This window comes from Pectinophora gossypiella, chromosome 10, assembly GCF_024362695.1.
Source record: "Pectinophora gossypiella chromosome 10, ilPecGoss1.1, whole genome shotgun sequence".
In the NCBI taxonomy this organism is placed as follows: Eukaryota; Metazoa; Arthropoda; class Insecta; order Lepidoptera; family Gelechiidae; genus Pectinophora; species Pectinophora gossypiella.
Window position 1 is genome coordinate 1,554,710 of NC_065413.1, and position 24,596 is coordinate 1,579,305.

Here is a 24,596-nt window from a genome sequence, read left to right on the forward strand (position 1 = left end):
GTGAGACATTCAATCGTTGTACTCCCATATCTAGAATATGGAGATTTGTTAAAAAATTTAAAGGTTGTTCTGCTCCATATAAAAATGTCTACAATGATTGGTTACATGACTTTTTGAGAAAATATACTCCTGATACTGTTGAGGCCCCTTTAAAATATGACCCTATTTACAATGAATGTAACAGTCAATATCTAGTGAAACCCTTTAGTTTACAAGAGTTTAAAACTGCAGTTCTTTCACGACGCGATACAGCTTATGGCCTTGATGGTATTCCATATAAGATGTTAAAAAACACAACAGATAAATCTAAGGCCATAATTCTACAAATATATAATTTACTTTGGTCTAGTTCAGTTATACCTTTGGATTGGAAAAAAGATTGTTTGATTCCTATATTAAAACCAAATAAAGATAAAACTAAGGCTAATTCTTATAGACCAATTGCTTTAACTTCCTGTTTAGGAAAAATTTTTGAACAATTAATAAAGCAGAGGCTCGAATTTCATATTGAAAAAAATAACATTTTACCTTCAAATCAGTTTGGCTTTCGTAGGGGCAAATCTTGTAGAGAGAGTATAGCTCATCTTCAGCTTGATATTTTTGACTCACTTAAAAAAGGTGATATTCTGATTGGTGTTTTCTTTGATATCATTGGTGCTTTCAATAATGTTAATCATCATATTCTTTCTTGTGAACTCTTTTCTCTCGGTATACCTGAAAAAATTGTAAGTTGGGTTTTTAATTTTTTGCATGGTCGTGAAGTATATGTGAAGTCTAATAATAAATTAATAGGTCCACGTTTTTCTTATAAAGGTGTGTGTCAGGGTGGTATCCTATCACCTCTGTTGTATATATTGTACATACATAAACTGAATAGCATATTAGGAATACAAGTGAGCAACTTGCAATTTGCTGATGATTTAGTTATATATTTTGCTGGGTCTGATATCCAGCATGTATCATCTGTTATTAACTCTGCTCTTGATAAACTAAAAAAATATTTTGGTTACTTAAATCTTGATATAAGCCCCGAAAAATCAAAAGTTGTGGTTTTTGGTGAGTGTGATTCTGATGTTGACGTTATATACAATAATGTTAGTCTGCCAATTGAAAATGAAGTTAAATTTTTAGGAATAATCTTTACTAAAAATCTTTCCTGGAATAGGTATGTTGAATCTGTGTTGGGTAGAGCATTTCAAGGCTATAACATCTTGAAGTCTTTATCAAGTATTGATCCAAAAATCTTGTTAATGCTGTATAAATCAATAGTGAGAAGTCACTTTGAATATGGTTTTTTGAGTTTTGCTTCTGATCCTAAATTGGTACATAAGTTAGATGTTTTACAAAATCATAATCTGCGATGTATTACAGGAGCAATGAGAACTACTCCAATTAATTCCTTGCAAATAGAATGCAACATTCCACCTCTATCACTCAGGTTTAAGTTTTTAAAGTTCAAGTTCATGATAAAATTATCTTCAATGCCTTCTCATCCTTTATTTAAAAAAATTGATTTTTATCATAGATTGCATTGTCCATCTAATCTCTCTAAAGTACCGTATGTGTTTCATGACTTCTCTAACATGATTGAATACAGGCAACAGCATACAATATATCAAACTAATAATAGTTGGATCTGTTATACTGGACAGTATGAGAGCAATTTTTACAATATTAACATCGTTATTGATACTCACTTAAAATGCAAAGAAGAGGTGTACGAGCAAATAAGTAAATTTCCTTCACACAAGCAGATATACACAGATGGGTCTAAAACTGATAATAGTACTTCTATGGCCATATACATACCTAGTCGAAAATATAGCCAAGGTGTTAAGCTTCCAGAACAGATGAGCATATTTACTGCAGAATGCCTAGCTATTTTTGCTGCACTTCAATTTATTGAACATAATATTCGTGAATCCAAACTTTGGCTTATCTTAACAGACAGTATGAGTAGTCTGCGTGCTCTTCAAAATTGCAAATTTAACTCAAATTCCAACTACGTTTTGCATGATATTAAACAATTATATTATAAATTGAGCACTCAGAGCGACATCAATATAACTTTAATGTGGATTCCTTCTCACATTGGTGTAGCTGGAAATGAAAATGCCGATACTTTGGCTAGAGCAATTTCAAATTTTTCAAACGACTCAAATGTCAATGCAACAACCAGGAATGTTGCTATACCTCACACTGATTTACTTCCATACTTAAAACATAAATTGATGCTGGACTGGATGCAGAATTGGGAGGAAACTCTCAAAACTAAAGGACAGTGGTATGCCAAAATTAATAAAATAATTAGTCGCCCGTGGTTTACAAGATCAACATATCTTCATGAGAAAAGATTTTATAGTATCATGTCACGTCTAAGATTTGGACACTGTCGATTTAAATCACATTTATGTAGAATGAACATCATTTCATCACCGAAATGCTCAGCATGTAATACAGATCAAGATCAGACCCTTAATCACATATTTTTTGAATGCCCAGCTTTTAGTATTCAGCGATTGATTCTGGTTGACAGATTATTGCATATTTATGGAACATCAGAAAGCATCCCGCGCGACATTCAAGACGTTTTGGCAAATATTGCAACATACAGGGACTTGTATGCTTTTATAATATCTTCTGAAGTGGAGTTATAAAGGGGATTTGTATACTTTTCTTGGATATAAGAAATTTGGATATGTCATTTTTATTACAAAGGATTTGAATTGAAAACATGGATTGAACATAATAGAACATGGATTGTACACGGATATTAACATGAAGAAGACGTGGCTTCGGCCTTGAATATATTAGATAAGACACTTTTATAAAGGACTTGAAATAAAGAACATTGACAAATACTCACACAAGACGTGGCTTCGGCCTTATTAAGATTTGGACATGACAAAAAATACATTAGACGACGGCTGCACGGCTTTGCCTTTGCCTTTCCCCAAAGGGATAAAAAAGTTAAAAAAAAAAAAAATGACATTTTGGACGAGAAGAAATTTGCACACTCGTTATCACGAATTTTCCAAAATAACTGTGATTTGTAGTGATAATTGTAAGGACTTAGAAGACAATTAGATAGAGTAAGTATTTTTATTAATTTTAACGTACATTTCACTTACAATTCTTGTCAGTGTTCATACGTTTCTGTTCTTTGAACTATTATAACCTTGACTTTAAAATACTTGATTACATGTTGAATAATTTGAATGAGAATTTGCATAACTCCTCAGAGCCACACGACCTCCCTTAGGTATTATGTAGAACGCTGCTACATTTCTATTTCTGTATTCACGAAGCAAGTTCGTATTATGAACACTACATGCATGAGGAGAGTTTCATCAATTTTTTTTTATAATAGGTATTTCTACAAAGTAGCTTCCTACTTTGAAACTATTTTAAATACCTACCGAACTCTTATTTAGCGTAGAAGCTGAGTAAAAAAACTACAGTTAATATTTATACCAGTAAGAGATAAAGAAGAAAACATGAAAGAAGAGAATTATCTACTTATGTCAAGATTAAAATAAATGGAATTTCGTAGTTTCTGCTTACCCTGAAAGGATATAGGCGTTTCTGTATCTGTATGTATGTTTAATACTAAGTTTATTACTGTTTTTAATTAAATTTGTTTTATATTATCCAGATCAAAATGAGTAACATGATGAGAAATCTGTTTAACCAGCTGAAAAGCAAAGAATTTAGACAATATTTGATGAGGTAAGTGTATGAGGGGATAAGTATATTATTTACTTTAAAAAAAGCATGAATATATTATTTTTATTATTGGCAAAAATTTAACTATTGTTCTGTGTTTATTTGGGATTTTTCTTTGCTGCTTAGGGTGTGTGAAATTGTTGATGTTAGTTATTGATACTGTTCAATAGTTGTTAGCCCAATTTAGAGGCTGAGGCCACTTGTGAAAGCTGCTGGGTTATGTGGGACTCTCACCCACTAAACCCCCCCCCTCTGAGAGTGTAGTAGTGTAATTGTTCACTGAGTAGGACTAGCTAATGGGATTCTCCATCCTACTCTGCTGAGTGGAGTGAATTGTGTAGCCTGAGGGTGCTTTGAAAACTGGCAATTATGTGGCAAAACTTTGTATTGTATGTGTATGACATATTATAACATGAGTTCACGACTATATCCCACATGGGGTAGTCAGAGGTACATCATTCTCAAGATGAACTAAGTACTACACCTCTGAGTTTTCTGTTAGATCAATATGATAGGTGTTAAGTTGTATGTATAATGGTCGAGCCAACTGTGTTAGTGAAAACTGCACTTAAGATAAATTTATAACTCATTGGTGTAAGTTGGGTACTGAGATTTGAATCAGCGCTCTTAATTTGAGAAGGAAACCGGTGAACCTATTTATCATCAGCCCATTAATGTTCCCACTGCTGGGGCACGGGCCTTCCCAATGGATGGATAGGGAGATCGGGCCTTAAACCATCACGCGGGCCCAGTACGAATTGATGGTTATTAACGACTGCTAATGCAGCCGGGATCAACGGCTTAACGTGCCTTCCGAAGCACGGAGGAGCTCGAAATGAAAACTTTTTTTTTGTGGTCACTCATCCTATGACCGGCCTTTGCCAAAGTTGCTTTACTTCAACAATCGCAGACCGAGCGCGTTAACCGCTGCGCCACCGAGCTCCTCCGCCACCGAGCTCCTCACCTATTTAATTGTATTGTATATTTATATTGTTATATTTCAGTACACATTTTTGGGGTCCAGTAGCTAATTGGGGTATACCTCTAGCAGCTATAGCAGACTTAAAGAAAGACCCCACCTTTATTAGTGGCAAGATGACAGCTGGTAAGTTTCCATTTTATTTGTACTTATACACTTCTCATCAAAAAAATCGAAACACTTCCGTTTTCATTGTTTCTGTCCGAATTTAACACAAAAAAGAATTCATACGATTAAAAAAAAATACATAAATGTATAGCTGGCAGTTTGGCCATTACAGTAATAAGCGAAAATTCTAAATTCAAAATTAGAATTTCATTTGTTTATCTTAGAAACGAAATGAATCACTGTTTTGAGACAAATGTGTGTTTAGGGTTGGAGTACATTTTAGCGTTTAAAAACTAAAAATTGGCGCCTATCCTTAAACTTTTTGTTTTTTATTTCAATACTGTGACTTTGGGACGTCTGAAAACAGGTTTTTTTTCTAAAACGTATGGATACTTCGCCCACAGAAGCCGCCCAAGTTGTGGCATTGCTGGATTCTGGCCTTAGTCAGCGTGTTGTGGCTGCAAGACTGCATCTAAGCCTGTCATCTGTTCATAGAGTCTATAAACGTTATCGGGAGACTGGTTTGTTCACGCGCCGTTCAGGATCTGGCAGGAATCGGGTCACTTCTGAGCGAGATGATCGATTTATTGTAACAACTTCTTTAAGAAATCGACGCCTTAACGCTTTTCAACTGCAGCAGCGGCTTCGTGTTGTACGAAGGGTGGCTGTAAGTGACTCTACAATTAGAAGAAGGTTGAAGGATCGTGGACTGGTACCGCATAAGCCAGCAAATGGGCCGAAATTAACTGCAGACCATCGAAGAGCTCGCCTTAACTTTGCACGTGAGCACCTAAATTGGTCATACCTACAGTGGAGCAAAGTTCTCTTTTCTGATGAGTGTAAAATTATGCTGTATGGTAACGACGGAAGGAACAAGGTCTACAGAAGAGACGGAGAACGCTATGCACAATGCTGCATTGAAGAAAAGGTCAGCTATGGTGGCGGTTCGTGGACGGTTTGGGGAGGAATCAGCGCCGACGGTAAGACAGAGCTTGCTTTCGTGTCTGGGCCACGTCTGCCTGCACTAAACTGTCATCGGTACGTCGAAGAGTGTCTCGAGCCTCATGTGATGCCCTATGCACATTTTATTGGCAACGGCTTCATATTCATGCACGACAATGCTAGGGCTCACACCGCGGGCGTCGTACGAGATTATCTTAACGAAGTCGATATCTCTATTATGGAATGGCCAGCAAGAAGCCCGGACATGAATCCCATTGAACATCTGTGGGATGAATTAAAGAGACGAATTCGAGCAAGAGATCCTGCCCCAGAAACACTTAGCCAGCTGCAAGATGCAATCCAAGAGGAATGGGACAATATACCACAGCATGTGATCGTGACTCTCATCCGATCGATGAAGAACCGTATGGAAGCAGTAATTAGAGCTCGGGGAGGGAATACAAGTTATTAAATAAACGTTTTTTAGCTTTTTTTTCATTTACGTGTGTTGTTTTATCCATTTCCTTTATACTCCATACGGAATAAAAATGACTCATTTAACAAAATACGAAACCTATGAAAAATTCATTTAAATTTAGAACATTAACATTAAGATTTGATAAGCTCATATTACTCACTATTAAACGACATTTAACATTTATTCCTAAATGTACACATTTTTCTGATAATCCTGACAAAACGTAAACTTGCAAGGTGTTTCGATTTTTTTGATGAGAAGTGTATTTGTCATTGGAAATAAGAATTATTAATATGTAAAGGGCATTTCATCTAAAAGTGCATTATTTCAAATTGACATTTGCACATATAAAATTGCAATTTTAGATGAATTTACGGCTTCAATGTGGCGTTTATAAGCCAGTTCGATGACTTTTATAAATGTCTATTTTACTACATCGAAAAATCTTGAAATTTCTTAAGTATACCTATTGAATAAAGATGTTTTTGAATTTGAATTTGAATATATCTCCTAGATATTTTCACTACAATTTGTTACTCTGCCCACCCTGATAGGGATTATGACGTGCCTCGTGTGATACTCTTCAATGACCAATGACCTCGCTTATCTGCTATATCTAATGATGTTCGCATGCTCGTAAGTAGGTAAATTGTGTGACATTTCAATGTTAAACATTCAGGTTTATGATTCTTTATAAAAACATATTATATTCTTCAACAAGCGCCCAGCTTCGGTTAGTCTAAATTTGTACCACCTTTCTACTAAAAGTATTCTTGGAGAGGTGCACATTAATAGCAAAAACTTCATGCAAATACATCCAGGGGTATTCGAGATTTGTCCGAACATAAATGAGGACGAGCTTCCTTTTATATAATTTTACATATAAATACACTTCTCATCAAAAAAATCGAAACACCTTGCAAGTTTACGTTTTGTCAGGATTATCAGAAAAATGTGTACATTTAGGAATAAATGTTAAATGTCGTTTAATAGTGAGTAATATGAGCTTATCAAATCTTAATGTTAATGTTCTAAATTTAAATGAATTTTTCATAGGTTTCGTATTTTGTTAAATGAGTCATTTTTATTCCGTATGGAGTATAAAGGAAATGGATAAAACAACACACGTAAATGAAAAAAAAAGCTAAAAAACGTTTATTTAATAACTTGCATTTCCTCCCCGAGCTCTAATTACTGCTTCCATACGGTTCTTCATCGATCGGATGAGAGTCACGATCACATGCTGTGGTATATTGTCCCATTCCTCTTGGATTGCATCTTGCAGCTGGCTAAGTGTTTCTGGGGCAGGATCTCTTGCTCGAATTCGTCTCTTTAATTCATCCCACAGATGTTCAATGGGATTCATGTCCGGGCTTCTTGCTGGCCATTCCATAATAGAGATATCGACTTCGTTAAGATAATCTCGTACGACGCCCGCGGTGTGAGCCCTAGCATTGTCGTGCATGAATATGAAGCCGTTGCCAATAAAATGTGCATAGGGCATCACATGAGGCTCGAGACACTCTTCGACGTACCGTTTAGTGCAGGCAGACGTGGCCCAGACACGAAAGCAAGCTCTGTCTTACCGTCGGCGCTGATTTCTCCCCAAACCGTCCACGAACCGCCACCATAGCTGACCTTTTCTTCAATGCAGCATTGTGCATAGCGTTCTCCGTCTCTTCTGTAGACCTTGTTCCTTCCGTCGTTACCATACAGCATAATTTTACACTTATCAGAAAAGAGAACTTTGCTCCACTGTAGGTATGACCAATTTAGGTGCTCACGTGCAAAGTTAAGGCGCGCTCTTCGATAGTCTGCAGTTAATTCCGGCCCATTTGCTGGCTTATGCGGTACCATTCCACGATCCTTCAACCTTCTTCTAATTGTAGAGTCACTTACAGCCACCCTTCGTACAACACGAAGCCGCTGCTGCAGTTGAAAAGCGTTAAGGCGTCGATTTCTTAAAGAAGTTGTTACAATAAATCGATCATCTCGCTCAGAAGTGACCCGATTCCTGCCAGATCCTGAACGGCGCGTGAACAAACCAGTCTCCCGATAACGTTTATAGACTCTATGAACAGATGACAGGCTTAGATGCAGTCTTGCAGCCACAACACGCTGACTAAGGCCAGAATCCAGCAATGCCACAACTTGGGCGGCTTCTGTGGGCGAAGTATCCATACGTTTTAGAAAAAAAACCTTTTTTCAGACGTACCAAAGTCACAGTATTGAAATAAAAAACAAAAAGTTTAAGGATAGGCGCCAATTTTTAGTTTTTAAACGCTAAATGTACTCCAACCCTAAACACACATTTGTCTCAAAACAGTGATTCATTTCGTTTATAAGATAAACAAATGAAATTCTAATTTTGAATTTAGAATTTTCGCTTATTACTGTAATGGCCAAACTGCCAGCTATACATTTATGTATTTTTTTTCATCGTATGAATTCTTTTTTGTGTTAAATTCGGACAGAAACAATGAAAACGGAAGTGTTTCGATTTTTTTGATGAGAAGTGTATATTGTTTCCCCCCAGAACGTCGAAGTCATTGGTGCTAATTCCAGTACACACAGTACACACCATGTAATTTTATTTTAAGTTATATCTGTCATTTTCTTATCCGCCGAAAAGGAAAGGGACGAGTAATCGACAAGCATAAAATTTATGGCATACACGTCAATTACGCACAAATCAACCCTATTAGAAATTTACATTGGCTAATAACCCGACAGAATTAAGTTGACAACACACGTCAAACGGTTTGCATACCAGCGAGATACCTTTGTGATTCGCCCGGGTTATTCATTCATTTAGGCGATTCTTACACTGCCCCGCATCATGCTGCATGTTGCGTGTCGAGGCACCTACGTGCGTACTTGCGGGAGTGCAGATCTGCATCATCGTGCAGGATTTTTACGCACTCACGCGCGTAGGGGCGTTTTGTAGATTAACGCACGGCAGCTCTCATTTCATTCAAAGCCGTTCCAAAGTCACGCGCGGCACTGCGGGATTCGGTGTGCCATACCTTGCGTCTCGTAAGAGTAGCAGTAAGAACAATTTGAAAAAGAAAAGCAGGTAATGTCCTTACTATTATTATTGCGTATGGCAGACAGCAATAAAATATCCTTCGTGGATCATATATCCAACTTAAGCTCCCCTAACCAAGTCTCTGCCGCATCCGTCACATAATGCAGCTCGGAAACTAAGGAGTTAATGTTATCTTGCTGTAAAATAAAACAATATTTGAGCATATTTTGTAAACATTAATAGAACCTGACGGATATTTCGTAAACAACGCAAGATTAGACGTGTGTAGTTAAAAAATAAAATACGTCATCAGCTCTATTCTTTAGCTCTATTCTTATTACGTATAGTCTTTGGCGGCTCAATCATAACCCTGAAACCAGGGTTCATGAGGCTGGTATTCCACCCCACAACCCACACGATAAGAAGCTCTATTTTATAGTACGGTCACGATCATCAATATGCATACACTTTGGTACCATGTCACATGATGTTTTATGACAAATTGCACTGTAAGTCTCACTAAATGTCAAGTATGTTAGTGCGAAAGAGTCCTAAAGTGGGTATATTGCTCATGACTGTACATACGCGCTGTTTCCCACGTGTGAGGGTAGGCAGAGGCCATAGAGCTCCTCTTACTACGATCCAAACTACGCTTCATCCACTCTCAAAATACTCTCGTACATTCATAAATTCACGCTCGTAATTCCTAATAGGGTAGCCACAAGTATTCAGAAGTCAATCTGAGCCACTGTTGATACTCTTTATTGTACACATTAATACATAATTAATGACAAAAAAATAGGTACAAAAGGTGGACTTGTAGAGATACAAGATATCTCTTCCAGCAACCCCGTATAATTTCCTATCATTCCTATTTCCGAATAAATAGTTAGTCTGTGACTCAGAGAAATTATATAAGTACATATAACAACAATCCGTTCGTTTGTTATTTGTATGAGGGTTTTGATTTGCTATGCGTTTATGGAGACGTAGAGTTTTTCTTATCGCCATACCCAGATCGAAGGAATTTTACATGGACAGTAGTGCTAATATGTGCAACGTGATAGAGTTTTGTCAAGGTCATTTTATAGATTGAACGAAATAAGTGGTTTGTCCATTGGTGCTTATACAGGGTGTTAGTGACATCGTAACAAATACTGAGGGGATGATTCAGACTATGATTCTGAGTTGATGTCAAGTGGAATTTTCCGTCGCAAAATTCATGATTTTTTTTAGTTTTTTTTTTTAATTATTTTCAATTCTATACTTTTGCGATCAAAAATTCCACTTGATATTAACTCAGAATAATCAGCTGAATGATCCCCTTCAGTATTCGTTACGATGTCACTTACACCCCGCACAAGTACATACTGTAGCCATACAAGTAGGTATGGGTGTTAGTGACACCGTAACGAATACTGAAGGGGATGATTCAGACCATGAGTCTGAGTTGATATCAAGTGGAATTTTCAGTCGGAAAATTCATAAAAAAAATGTTTTTTTTTTTTAAGTTATTTTCTGTTCACTAACACCCTGTATGTGAACCCAAATAAGTCATGTCGTTCTCTCAAAATACGAACAAAATCACGTGCCACGGAAAAAGCAAACTTAACGATTTCGACAAAATTTACTTAATCGATGACCAAATTGGGGATGTCCTTAGAAAAGGTTTAATACGATCTACTCTGAACCGGCGTGCGTGTAGAAGCGATTGATGAATGTGGAGGAAGCAAGAGAAGTGTGTCAGGATCGAAGCAAATGGAATTCTATAGTCTCTGCTTACCCCGGTATGAAATAGGCGTGAGTTATGTATGTATGTATGTATGTTACTTAATCGATCGGTAATTTTAAGGCAATAAGGCCGCCTATTGTGCTTATGTTTTATTCGTATGTTTATGTCCTTTGTATATGTTGTTGTGGAATAAAGTATTATTGATTGATTGATTGAATTTTATCACGTTGCGTATGTTTGCCCTGCAGGAGGACGACCAGGGGCCTGTTCAATAAAACTTACAATTGTAAATTACAACGACAATTTGATGTTCATTGCGTAGCTAATATGAAACTGCAAAATATTCATGATCACACACTCCGCAATGTACATCAAATTGTCATTGTAATTTACAATTTGTAAGTTTTATTAAACAGGCCCCTGGTCGTCTTCCTGCAGGGCAAACATACGCAGCGTGATAAAATTCAATCAATCAAAGAGCTGCGGATTCAAGTCCCGTCCGAGTAAATTATTTTTCGATTTAATTTTTTCTTTCTCTCTCTATTTAACAGCTGCGCTCTTATCGGTGGAGTAACCGCCATTCTTCTCTTCTTCCCGCCAAAACCTTCACCTCCCGATACGACACGACCTGCACCTTCTCTTTTATTTGTTTCATAAATGTAAATGTATTTTTTTCTTTACTAACGATATATTGCAACCGTTCTAAACATTTCCAACCTTTATTGAAGAACAATCATTATCTCTTAGAAGTAGGTACCATAAATCCATTCAAGTATTATTTTATTCTTTATCTCGAGTACGCCATAAAACTTATCATAATGCAGTGTGCGCAATCTGTCTGGATTTTCTGTCGTACAGATAAGCTTCATTGTTACAATATTGTAAATTTTTTACGACATTTTCAACAATTTCCCGCGTAATTGACGTCTCTTCTTTATAAATCTTCTTCTTATAGGTAGAAAATGTGTTTTTTTAATAGATGTAAGTTTTTTTTTTGACGTGACTTATTGTAGATTTGCCGCAGATGGCATTAACTACTTGGCCGGACAAATGGGGAGCGCTGAAGGCTCTCACCCGGTACAACGTTTAAGACAACAGGCCTGAGGGTGCCCAGTTGGGCGCGAACCTCGGCTCAGGGCGTCGTCTGAGAGAAAAATATTTGAAAGAATTAATCGACCCTAGTGGGTCGATAGCGATAAGCGCTGAATGAGGGAAATCGTCGACCACGCCGGCGGGGTCGGTATCGGGGACCTAATAGATGTAAGTAAGTAGGTACCTCGTCGTAGGAATCTTCAGGCTAGGTAAGCGGACCCCGTGAAAAACGGGAAAACGCTAGGGAGATGATGATGATGAACTAGGTACCTTGTGTACGTATACATACGGGTTCTCTATGAGAGACTTACCAGGCTATGTTCCCCAAAAACAGTATAGATGGCGCTGTACAGATTTTCCTTCGTTTAACCTTCTAATTTCATGGCATTCCGACATATGCATCTTTGATTTTGGGTATAAAATGATAATTACACCCTTTTTATTACACCAAGGCACAATTACATCTTCCACTCATTATTATTCTAAATAAAGAGAAGCAATATAGGTAGGAATATAATTCTATACATAATGTGATCCAAATACCAAGCAACATTGTATTTTGCAAGTCCGCTACTGGGGTTCAAATTCAAATTCAAAGATATCTTTATTCAGTAGGTAATATAGTTACATTTTGAATCGTCAATTTTTACATAACGAACGTCTCATCCGCCTAAAACTATTGCAGCTTCTCACAACCCGCATAGCCGGGGAAAAGAAGCTGCAAGAAAAACCTCGGCACAGGGCCCTAGACGTTCTTTAAAAAAATAAACATAAAATATTGTTATACAATTGAGTAATTTAGCTGCCTAATATCAGTTCTTAGACGGTTAATCCCATGCATTCATATCTTCTAAATAATCACTAATTTTAAAATAACCTTTTTTGTAAAGTTTCTGTTTAACTACTGTCTTAAAACAGTTGAAAGGCAAATTCTGAATGTCAATGGGAATCTTATTGTAAAAACGTATACATTGCCCCTTAAAAGATTTAGTGATCTTAAATTCGATGTTCGAACCGGACATCATTACGAGCATTGTCCTTGTTATGTTTTTAAATAATTTCTCCTTGTCTGTTCCAGCGTTAACCCTGTACTCGGTAATGTTCATGAGGTTCGCGTGGCGCGTGCAGCCGCGCAACCTGCTACTATTGGCGTGCCACGTAACCAACACCGCCGCGCAGACCACGCAGGGAGGCCGCTTCATCAAGTACCACTACCTGGACAAGTAGGGCCATACTGCCTTATGTAATACGACGGACAAATCAATAGCTCATTAGTTACGTTTCAGTAGATTTGCCTCGGAATTTACTACTTAACACAAACATACATACATACATACATACATACATACATACATAAACTCACGGCCGTAATCCCTAATGGGGTGGGCAGGGCCACAAGTAATCAAAGACAACTTGCAGCCACTGTTGATACGATTTCGTAAGCTGGATATGATATACCTTATGGTGATAAGGGATCAGCCTATCGCCCATAACATTAGTCCATCATGTTAGAGGACACAATCCCTCTGTCGGTTTTTACGACATGCCCGGGAAGACAAGCAGCTGAACGTGTTTTATGATTTTTACTACTTAACCGGAACAACAAACTCAAACTCTATAGTAACCCTGACACCACGGTTGATGAGGTTGGTACTCCACCTCACAACTCACACGATAGAAGAAGACTTAACTGGTCATGAGGAGCGGTAGTGGGTACCACGGAATAGAAGAAAGAGGTTGGGAGGGCAAAGTGGGCGCGAAACAAGTATGAGCAAATAGTTCATACTTCAACTTTGCACTCCATTCGCCCGCAAACTTTACGACACACGGAGCTCCGCGATAGTATATCAAAAGGTTGTCTTGTGCATTTTAACCTGCAGGGAAAAAAATCTAATATCGACTATCGTGCAAGGAGATCCCTGCTTATCACAGGAAAGCTAGCCTTAGTATGATTGGCTATTTATCAAAAAAATACTTTTGTATGCAGTATCTTACGAAAACTGAGGATAAAATTGCCGCCTATCACATAAAATATACATTGCCGGTAAAGTGGCTGTGGAATTTGAGAAGCTATAGAGCTATCGTAGTTATCTGTTTGCAGGAGTAGTAGTAAAAGAGAGTGGGGTGGGGGGGCAACGGAATCAGAATCATTTATTCAACGTAATTATCATGGATAAACTTGTTGAAGCTCAATGTAACATTTTTGAATTTACGTCATTTCGCAAGGTGTTATGGGCTGAAGAGAAGAAATGACTGTAACTGCAACAGCAACGGTTCGGGCTTTTCCAACTTCTTTCTTCTATTCCGTGGCGGATACCACTTGCTTTTTCATGTGTCAGCGCTTAAACGCTGGTAACTCTAGGTACTTCTCGCCAAAGAACATGAACTAGCTGGCTGGCTGTCCATGTGAAATTTTGAAGAAGGTATATGAACTTAACACATAAACATCTTATTTACGTCCTACTGTTCGCCACAGCATCGGCGGGTGCAGAGTGGATGTGACGTTATGGCGTTTGTACGCGTGAGGTCCTTAGTGTTGCCAGCATTTAGGCGCTGACATACGTTGTCCTAGCACTTCGCAAAGATCCAAAGAGGCTATTCAATCAATTGTAAATAAAATAGATTTGTACTTCGATATCTGGTCGAAGCGTCGAACTTGAATTTTAATTTGTTAGATAATTAATCCTGCCATCAAGGTTACAGGAACGTCAAATTTGTCCGTTGAATTATAAATTAAGCAAAAGACCCTGGCTTACTTCCGACAAGTAGTTGATATTTTGAACGTAGAACATGGATTATGAATTTATGATCAAGATTTCTGTTTGTGTTGAAGAAAACACAAAAGTTGGGTTTATTATTTGTCTCTCTTTAGCTAATGTGAAGGTATATAGGCATAGAGAGGGAGATAGAGAGAATTTAGTACTTACTAATCTCTTTTTTCTCTTCAGTATAAAGTAAATAAATATTCTTTGAAGTAGGAAATGCATGGTCCATGTTCTATTTTTAACTATTTTCTAGATTTAATGGCAAAAACTAAAAAGGTGAACAAGGTTGGGAAGTTGTGAATTTTAAGAGAAGAGATATATCGAATATTGTCGTCATGTAGGTACAAAATTTTAGCTAATTTGATGTGTTCATTGCGATAAGGTTTGTAAACATGTATCGACATGTATTTACCAACTTTAAAATATAGGAGGTTATGGCATCAATAATAGGGAATATGCGCGTGTTCTTGGTCGTTCTTGAATTTTATTTTACATTGAAGATGTTGAATTTACTTTGTTGTATATTTTCTGATAAATTGTTAAACACGTGAAAACCCCAAGCTTGTGATCACGAGTATTGGGGTAGTCAGAGGTATATCTATCGCAAGATGATCTATGAGTACTCAGTTCATCAACACCTTGAAGTCGCCTCTATTGAGGACGGAGACATCTTAGAAGAATACGGATGAAAAGGTCCCAGAATTACTCAAGAAAGAATGTAAGATCTACTGAGTCTGGAATTTAGACTGTCCTCTTTGAAATTGGATTCAATTTAGAATGGTTAAAGAGAGTTTGGCTACTATAATTTTAAGGGTGAATATCAAAATTTCAAGTTTGATGGCGAAATTTCATATTATTTTTCGTGAAAAATTGGGTTCCGACATGAAAAAGATCCAAAAGGATCCTCGGTTTCGGAATCCAATTTTTCACGAAAAAATTATATGACAGTTCGCCACCAAACTTGGCACATTTTGATATTCACCCTTAAGCTTATTCTGCAAAGCCGGTAACTGCAAAACTCACAATGAAAATGAATATACGTAATCAACATTTCATTATGAAGTCGTTTTGACATTAAAAATAGTCAATATTATCTAAGTAGTTCAATATTTATCCGAATATTGTCAAAAGTAGAAGCGTGCACTCAATTCAAGTTATAATCACGTAGAAAAAATGTAAAAAAGAATTTCATCGATATATTTTTGTCTATGGTAGTGAGCCTTGAAGAATTATAGACGGGGAGTTGTCTTTAGGCTAGCTGCACACTACATTAAAAGGTTACCTACATTTAAAATTGTAGAGTAAAGTGACAGCCGTGATAGCCCAGTTGGTAGAACGCTTGCCTCTCACTTTGAGGTCGCAGGTTCGAATCCAGCACAGGCCTAAACCAATAATTGTCGAATTTGTTTTCGAATTCATGTTTGGGTAAATGATTATCACGGGCTCAGCGGTAAGGAAAAACGTCGTGAGGAGACCCACATTCCCGAGAAATGCATTTTCGGAGGTATGTGACTTAACCTGTATTGGGCTGGTTTTCCCTTCGCAGGTTGGAAGGTCAGACAGGCAGTCGCTTCTGTGAAAAACCGGACCTGTCAAATCTTCAGGTTAGGTAAACGGTCCCTGTGTAAAACGGGATAATGCTAGGAGGATGACGAGCTTGAAGTGAGTAGTCACTGCCGCACATTCAAAAGAAAAAAATTATGTCTATAAAGGCGTACCAAAACTGTCACACAAATAACATAATACGAACCGATTGTTCATGAACTTCGGTAGACGGAAACGCGTGCGCTTGACAACTCCCGTCTATAATTTGTCTTGAGTAGTGAGCTAATTTTCTATAAATGGCGACCGTTTAAGTAAAGTCATGAGCAATATCATGTACCCACTTTAGAACCCTGTCGCACTATCATATTTGACATTTAATGAGACTAACGGTTTAATTTGTCAAAAAAGTTAATGTGACATGGTTTCAAAGTGTATACATATTAGTACTCGAGACCGTACGTTGCCAAATGATTTTATTGCTGAAACTAATTTTATAAAAATAGGTAATCAATTTTACTATTTATTAATCTGGAAACACTGTGAGTGATTTGACATTTCGTTGAATTATGTTGTGTGTTATGCGACCATTACAGTTTAATTTGTGAAAAAAGTTAATGTGACATGGTACTAAAGTGCACTTGGTTCTAAAGTGCACTTGGTACTAAAGTGCACTTGGTACTAAAGTGCACTTGGTACTAAAGTGCACTTGGTACTAAAGTGCACTTGGTACTAAAGTGCACTTGGTTCTAAAGTGCACTTGGTTCTAAAGTGCACATGGTACTAAAGTGCACATGGTTCTAAAGTGCACATGGTACTAAAGTGCACATGATACTAAAGTGGACATGGTACTAACGTGTTCATGCACGTGACCGTACAAACAAACAGGTACAATGCTAAACTTCGAAAAACTGTGGGAGTGAGCACACTGGGCTGGTTGACCGTCATGGACAGGTGTACGTAAGTGTACGAAAGAGCCGAATTCGTACTAATGCGCATCGAAAGTGAGCGCGGCCTTATTTGATCGTGTAGTCTAAGGCATTCTTCCTATATAAATATAAATATTTTTCTTCTATATACGTAGCTAATTATACAGTAATTTTAATGGTAAAGGACAATTTCTGTAATATAGAATTGATGACACTTGTCCTGCTGTCGATGAGGAAGCGATTTGAGTGGACTGTTCACATTGCTGTCGAGAATTCTCTCCACTATTTTGTCTCGGCGACAAGAACGATTAAAGAAAGTATCGATCAGCAAAGATACCTTGGCGATTAAAAAACTGAACACTCAGCACGTAGCCTCATGTATAGTGTATAGTCCTAACTTAGCGATGCCACAGTAGGTTGTACAGAATTTATTTAAATATTACGTACAAAGTGTACAGGAGTATATTTTTTATAGTGTATTTATTGCCAATTATACTCTACTGTTGATCTGTTCGACGTGTTTTATTTGATACCCCTTCCGCTACTATTTTTGAACGGCCTTCGTGGTCCAGTGGTTGAGCGTTGTGCTCCCGATCCGGAGGTCCCGGGTTCGAATCCCGGTGGGGACAAATCACAAAAATCACTTTGTGATCTCTAGTTTGGTTAGGACATTACAGACTGCTCACCTGATTGTCCAAAAAATAAAAAGATCAGTGCTTCGGAATGCACGTTAAGCCGTTGGTCCCGGTTTTTACTTACTGATGTAAGTACGTAGTCGTTACATGTCTTGTCAGGGGCCTATGGCGGCTCAATAATAACCCTGACACCAGGATTGTTGGGGTTGGTAATTCACCTCACAATCCACACGATAGAAGAAGAAGACTACTTTTGTGAGGTGGAATACCAACCTCATCAATCCCAGGGCTGACACCAGTGTCAGGGTTATTATCGAGTCGCCAAAGGCCTCTGGCATGGCTCATGTAACGACTACTTACATCAGGAAGTAGTAACCGGAACCAACGGCTTAACGTGCCTTCCGAAGCACGGATCATCTTACTTTTGGACAATCAGGTGATCAGCCCGTAATGTCCTAACCAAACCAGAGATCACAGTGATTTTTGTAATATGTACCCAACGGGAGACTTAGGAGAACATTTATGAAACAAATAAAAGAGAAGGTGCAGGTCGTGTCGTATCAGGTGAAGGATTTGGCGGGAAGAAGAGAGGAATGGCGATTACTCTACCGACAAAAGCGCAGCTCTTAAATAAAGAGAGAGAGAGAGAGGGAATGATAAAATGATTGACCAATATAGGTACTGTATGTGATGATTAGAACTGTAGTGGTAAATAGGCGTGCGTTTACGTATGTAAGAACGTCTGCAAAATAATATAATAAACGTTGCAAATGCAAATAGTTTTGGTCTGCACCACCTGTTTATATTCTAATTAAATAGCCAGTGTGTTTGCTTGTGTATGCTTTGTGAAACGGTAAAGGGACGTTTGCTCGTTTATGTTAGGTATGCTAATTTTATTGTTCACGTTATTTCACTAGCAGAGATGGAATTTCTTTGCGAATTCGTTTGGACCCGTCCTGATGAACGTAACGTCTGTTTGTTCATGTAAAATTTGTATTTCCTAGTGGTTTTAATCTTTTAATTGTATTAAGATTTTTCACGTAGAGCGGATGAAGGATAATAGGATTGCAAAAGCGGTATATAAAGCGAAAGTTGTTGATAGGGCTGGCAGAGGAAGACCGAGAAGGACTTACGATGACCAAATTGGAGATGTCCTTAGAAAAGGTTCAATACGATCTACTCTGAACCGGCGTGCGTGTATGAAGCGATTGATGAATGTGGAGGAAGCAAGAGAAGTGTGTCAGGATCGAAGCAAATGGAATTCTATAGTCTCTGCTTACCCCGGTGGGAAATAGGCGTGTGTTTATGTATGTATGTAAGATTTTAGAGCGTCTGGTATTCGTCCAATTACAGCCGTTTTCGCGTCGCGTGCGATGATGTGCTTTTCCGGGGAATGCTCCCATTGTAAAATCTCTTTAATAGTGGCTGCTTTTCGTCATCAACACTGGTGTCAGGGTCATTATTGAACCGCCAAAGGCTAGTGACATGGCTCATGTAACGACTACTTTCTTACATTAGTAAGTAGTAACCGGGACCAACGGCTTAACCTGCCTTCCGAAGCACGTTACGGATCATCTTACCATATCAGGTGTTCAGCCTGTAATGTCTTAACCAAACTAGGGATCACCAAGTGATTTTTGTGATTAGTCCCCACCGGGATTCGCACCCGGAACCTCTGGATCGTTAGCACAACGCTCAACCACTGGACCACGGAGGCCGTTACGTCGGGTCGGGTAGCATAGTTGCAATAGTCGTACAGTGAAGCGAGCCTTACTATTTATTTATTATTGTGATGCTATTATTTTCAAATTAATATAGAAATAGTATTTTATGCAACAGTTGTAGCATTTTTTGACCTAGTTATACAACGTTGCATACAATACTTTTTCTACGACGACGTCATTTTTCCTTTTTATTTTATACTTTTTAGTGTTTTGAAACGAAACACAAAAATTTTCCAATTTATTTTCCAACGCGCGGGAAAATGGCGGCAAATGTATACTTTTTTTTTATAGTATATCTATGGCACCAAACAAAGTAAAGGTGCCAGTTTCCAGGTCAAAAAAAAAAAAACAACAACAATGCTTTTTTGGCGACATTATAGTACAGTTACACTTTGTAAACAATGCTTTTATAGGCCATAGAGCGTACACTTTTTCAAAGAGTTTAATTATGTATGTACTTATATTAGACTTTTTGGTTATTTAAATGCCAGATTAAAGTAGAGGAGTAGAAAAACAATATAATGACAACAGTTTACACCGGACGAACGAGGGGAGAGCCTATAGGGCATTGTGTCAAATACACGAACAAGATGCGTTGCTATAACATTAGCGGCAGGCGTCCACATTTCCAACACTGCGTACACTTAGATGAGTAACTCTCCATCTCACACAAACTCGTATCCGACATCCGAGCAAGATTTACCCCACCCCCCTGGGTCTTATTTTAGTCTAAATGGCCTGAAAGGTCGTCCGTCAAACGAAAAAAAAAATACCTTTCATACTGGTATACAGTCCCTGCTGAAATTCACTCACCTAATCGAACTCAAAAATATCTTTGTCCAATTGGTAACATACCTACACTTTGAATTGACTAAATAAATAGAGTAAATTATATTTTTTGTAGAACATTTCATCAGCGTAAAACTACTTAAGTACTGTATCTTCTCACAACCTGTACTGCCTCAGCATAGGGCTTTAGACGTTATTAAAAAAAAAACCACAAAACCATATTATGGTAACTAATGAAACAACAATACAATTTCAGAAAGGCTGCTTAATATCTGTTTTCAGACTGATATTACCCAAGCATACCTAGATAATATTGTACCCCACATTCCCGTGAAATGCATTTTCGGAGGTATGTGACCTAGCCTGTATTGGGTTGGATTTCCCTTCGCGGGTTGGAAGGTCAGACAGGCAGTCGCTTCTGTAAAAACCGGACCTGTCAAATCTTTAGGTTAGGTAAGCGGACCCTGTGAAAAACGGGATAACTATAAGCTTATATTACACTTATTAACTTATAAGTCATACTATTAGTAAACAAGTATTATAATAATAATAAAAAATATCTGTGAAAAAAAAGCGGTATTTTATAAAGTATTTTTTTTGAAGTTTTTGGTGTTAAAGAGTCCATAGTCGATTTATTTTAATTTTTTTTGTATTATTTGTAATATTGGTATTTTTTTTGTAATATTAATCGAGTCGCGAGCGGCTGATGCCAGACATGGCATGGTAGCCATATAAGGTCAGGTTCGGGACGAGTGAAACAGCCGAGTATCATCTCAAGACTAATTATTAATGGAACCATTTTACTCATCATACATCAATACATAACTTATAAATACATATACTACTACACTACACCAGTTTCATAGGCAACACTGAATCTGGCAATATTTACCACACTTCCTCCAATATCAAAGACTAAAAATACTTTCTCCCTTTCTTTCTTAATAATATTTTTGTTTCTAGGCGAGCGTAGGACACGCACATCGTGCTAGCAATGTTAGGAACGGTTGAAAGCACAGAGATAGGTGCTGACTTTAATTATTATTAATTAAATGTTCCCGCGTCGTGCACCCGTCCTATTCGGTTATTATTTAATGTGCAACGTACATTGCAATCGCTCTCGACGCGTTTCAACTTTCTTGAAACCTCGTTTATTCTATAAAAGAAAATATTTTCTTACAAAAGAACGATATAGGACACACTCCGCAAAGCGTTCGTCTCTGAAACACACAATTTTATACTCAAAGACTGAAAGAAAAATGCTTTATAAAATCCTTTTAGAACGGAACGTATAATGTATGATAGAAAATCAGAAATTTGTCGCTGGCATCGTTCTATGCATACCTGGGTCTTCTTATACCATGGTTCTATGTTCTTGCATAGTTTGGCCAATGAATGTAAATAGAATGTACGGTTGGGACGGGTCACAAGGAAACGAATCGTTGCAAATATCTTGAAGAATCTTATAAGTACGAAGGCATTATAAGTATGTACAAAAAGAACAGTCACTGAGCTAGCCGGTTATTTGAAGCAGTGGTGAAATATGAACCATTAGTCGTCATAATTATAAAATTGGGGGGCCTGTTGTATTTCCTAATGTTTATAGTCCTAAAGTCGATTTTCCGAACATCATTTTCCTAATATTTAATTGTACTAATGTTCGATCATCCTAAATATTGATTATCCTACCGTAATACTTGTCCTAATATTCTTTAGTTCTAATATTAATGTCCCTAAAGTTTGAAATTCCGAATTTTTCATTCCCTATATGATCTATTTGACATATTTTGGTTAGTTGTGACCATCGAGGCCCGAAGGGCCGAGAGGCGGCGTTGAAGATTTGTTTCGTAACGACAGCAGTCACGGGTGCGAGCGAAGCGAGCACGGAAATTCGCGGCACCCCGACACTGTAGATATAGGTTACGAAGGCTGGGTTAGGTTACTTGTGACCATCGAGGCCCGAAGGGCCGAGAGGCGGCGGTGAAGGTTCTCTATTGTATTCCCTAAAATTTCTTATCCTACTTTTTATTTCCCTTCACATTTTATTTAGGACTATACATTTTAGGAATATAAACGATTGTAACTATGGACATTAGGGCTTACCATCATTAGGATGAAAAAAAAAATAGGGCAATGAACAGTAGGAGTTAACAAAATTGGACTAGGATCATTAGGACATTCGATACTTAGGACTAAAATGTGAAGGAAAATAAAAAGTAGGATAAGAAATTTTAGGGAATACAATAGAGAACCATAAAATTGATGTCTTTGTATGTGTTTGTGGTCTATTACAGAAACGACACGTAATCAGGAGGTCATAAGTGCAACCAGTCTGTTAATTTACTACTTTGCAAGAAACTGATTGGACTTTTGCAGCTTATTGTATTGTTATAGTACGCCCGGTACGTTCCTTATTTATGAGTCGTGCAGTGCTACAAGAGCAAAAAAGGTCTGCCAAAGAGCAATGGAACGCAGTATCCTAGGCGTTAAACGAATCGACCGTGTGCGAAACACTACACTGCGCTCCAAAACGGGTATCACTGATGTAGGGAAAAAGTCCGCCAAACTGAAGTGGGACTGGGCCGGACACGTTTGTCGGATGCATCCGGAGCGGTGGGCACGAGTCGTTACTCACTGGATACCTCAGGGCGGGTTTAGAAGTCGAGGCAGACCGCGTAAAAGATGGTGTGACGACCTCAATGTTTATCGCAAGGATTGGCCGGAGATCGCGCAAAGTCGAGAGGAGTGGAAAAATCAAGGGGAGGCCTTTGCCCAGCAGTGGGATCGTATAGGCTAAATAAGATAAGATAAGTTTTAAATCTTACGTGATGGTAAGTGACGATGTGGTCTAGGGTGGATCACGCTTACCTAGCAAATGCCTATTACTATAAGAAGTTGGAAAAACTGATGACGGCAAGCAGTTCCAATCCTTCGCTGTTCGCATCAAAATGAAGAGGCGAAACCTTTAGGGTATATCCATAACGTACAATACAATACAATACAAATACACTATATCGCATCAAAATAAAAAGAAATAATTAGTCTCTTAACTAAGTACATGGCAAATGGCGGCCTTATCGCTTAAAGCGATTTCTTCCAGACAACCATAAGGTGAGGAAAAATGTAAAAAAATAAAATAAACATAAGGAATAAATGCCCGCCACCATAAGGTTCATCATAATCAGCTTACGACATCGTATCAACAGTGGCTGCAAGTTGTCTTTGATTACTTGTGGCTTTGCCCACCCCATTAGGGATAACGGGCGTGAGTTTATGTATGTATGTATGTAAAAAATGCCCGCCGACGCGACGTCAAGTTGTCCGTAGATGGAACGGAGTGGGTGGAATTAACTCGTGAAGTTCCTGCGCACACTCACCGAAGTCCTATAAAAAAACCGACAGACAAACTACCCATCGTCTGTGGTCTAGACTTTGGAGTCGAGTTTCCACTAACGAGTCATTGTCTATGAGCTTTATTGCTAGTCAGTCCACCGAGTCGCTTAGCTATTTTTTTTAAAAGGTCGGTCTTATTTATTCAGTAGGGAGTCTTCTCACATTAACAAAACTTACGAGAACGTTGACCGATTTACGACCACTTACGAAACAAATATTTCTCTGCCATCATCACATTATTAGTCACGTTAAGACGGAAGCTAGTCGGAAAAACATCTCTGGTGGACCCATATAAAACCAGTAAACAAACATATTAGGCTATATTACCGATCCCTATATTTCTATAATAAAATAGTTTTTGTCGCCTATCAAAAGTTGGCATCAGCAAACGAGTGAGTTGTACTGCGCTAGTTTTAGTGGTTGAATTTGTTTGATAACGGAAAATCGTTTCAGGTGTTTTTCTTTTTTCTTAGGAGCATTAGGTCGATGGGCGTTGGGCTGATCACCTGTACCATAGAATAAATGATTATACTTTATACTCCGTGGTAGACCTCGAAAGAGACGGCGTTACGACTTGGACGCTTGCCGGAGGAAATGGCCGGAGTACGCACAGGACCGCGAAAAATGTAAAGAGGATGGGAAGGCCTTTGCCGAGCAGTGGGATCTTGTGGGCTAGATTAGATTAGATTAGACTTTATTTAGAGTTTTAGATTGAGAAGGGAATGTTAGGTTGG

General features: G+C 38.0%; 1 protein-coding gene across 2 annotated transcripts; it reads left to right on the top strand.

Annotated features, from left to right (window-relative positions):
• The first annotated feature begins 2,986 nt into the window (after window positions 1-2,986).
• On the top strand, window positions 2,987-17,834 carry LOC126370327 (mitochondrial pyruvate carrier 1). Of its 2 annotated transcripts, XM_050015179.1 has the most exons (4): window positions 2,987-3,092; window positions 3,656-3,729; window positions 4,731-4,831; window positions 13,164-17,834. In XM_050015179.1, exons 2-4 carry the CDS (start codon window positions 3,662-3,664, stop codon window positions 13,310-13,312), a joined length of 318 nt encoding a protein of 105 aa, XP_049871136.1. In that variant the 5' UTR covers window positions 2,987-3,092; window positions 3,656-3,661; the 3' UTR covers window positions 13,313-17,834. The 2 variants fall into 2 exon arrangements, with proteins under 2 accessions (XP_049871136.1, XP_049871137.1); XM_050015180.1 differs by lacking the exons at window positions 2,987-3,092; window positions 3,656-3,729 and adding an exon at window positions 4,001-4,115.
• Window positions 17,835-24,596: the final 6,762 nt, after the last annotated feature.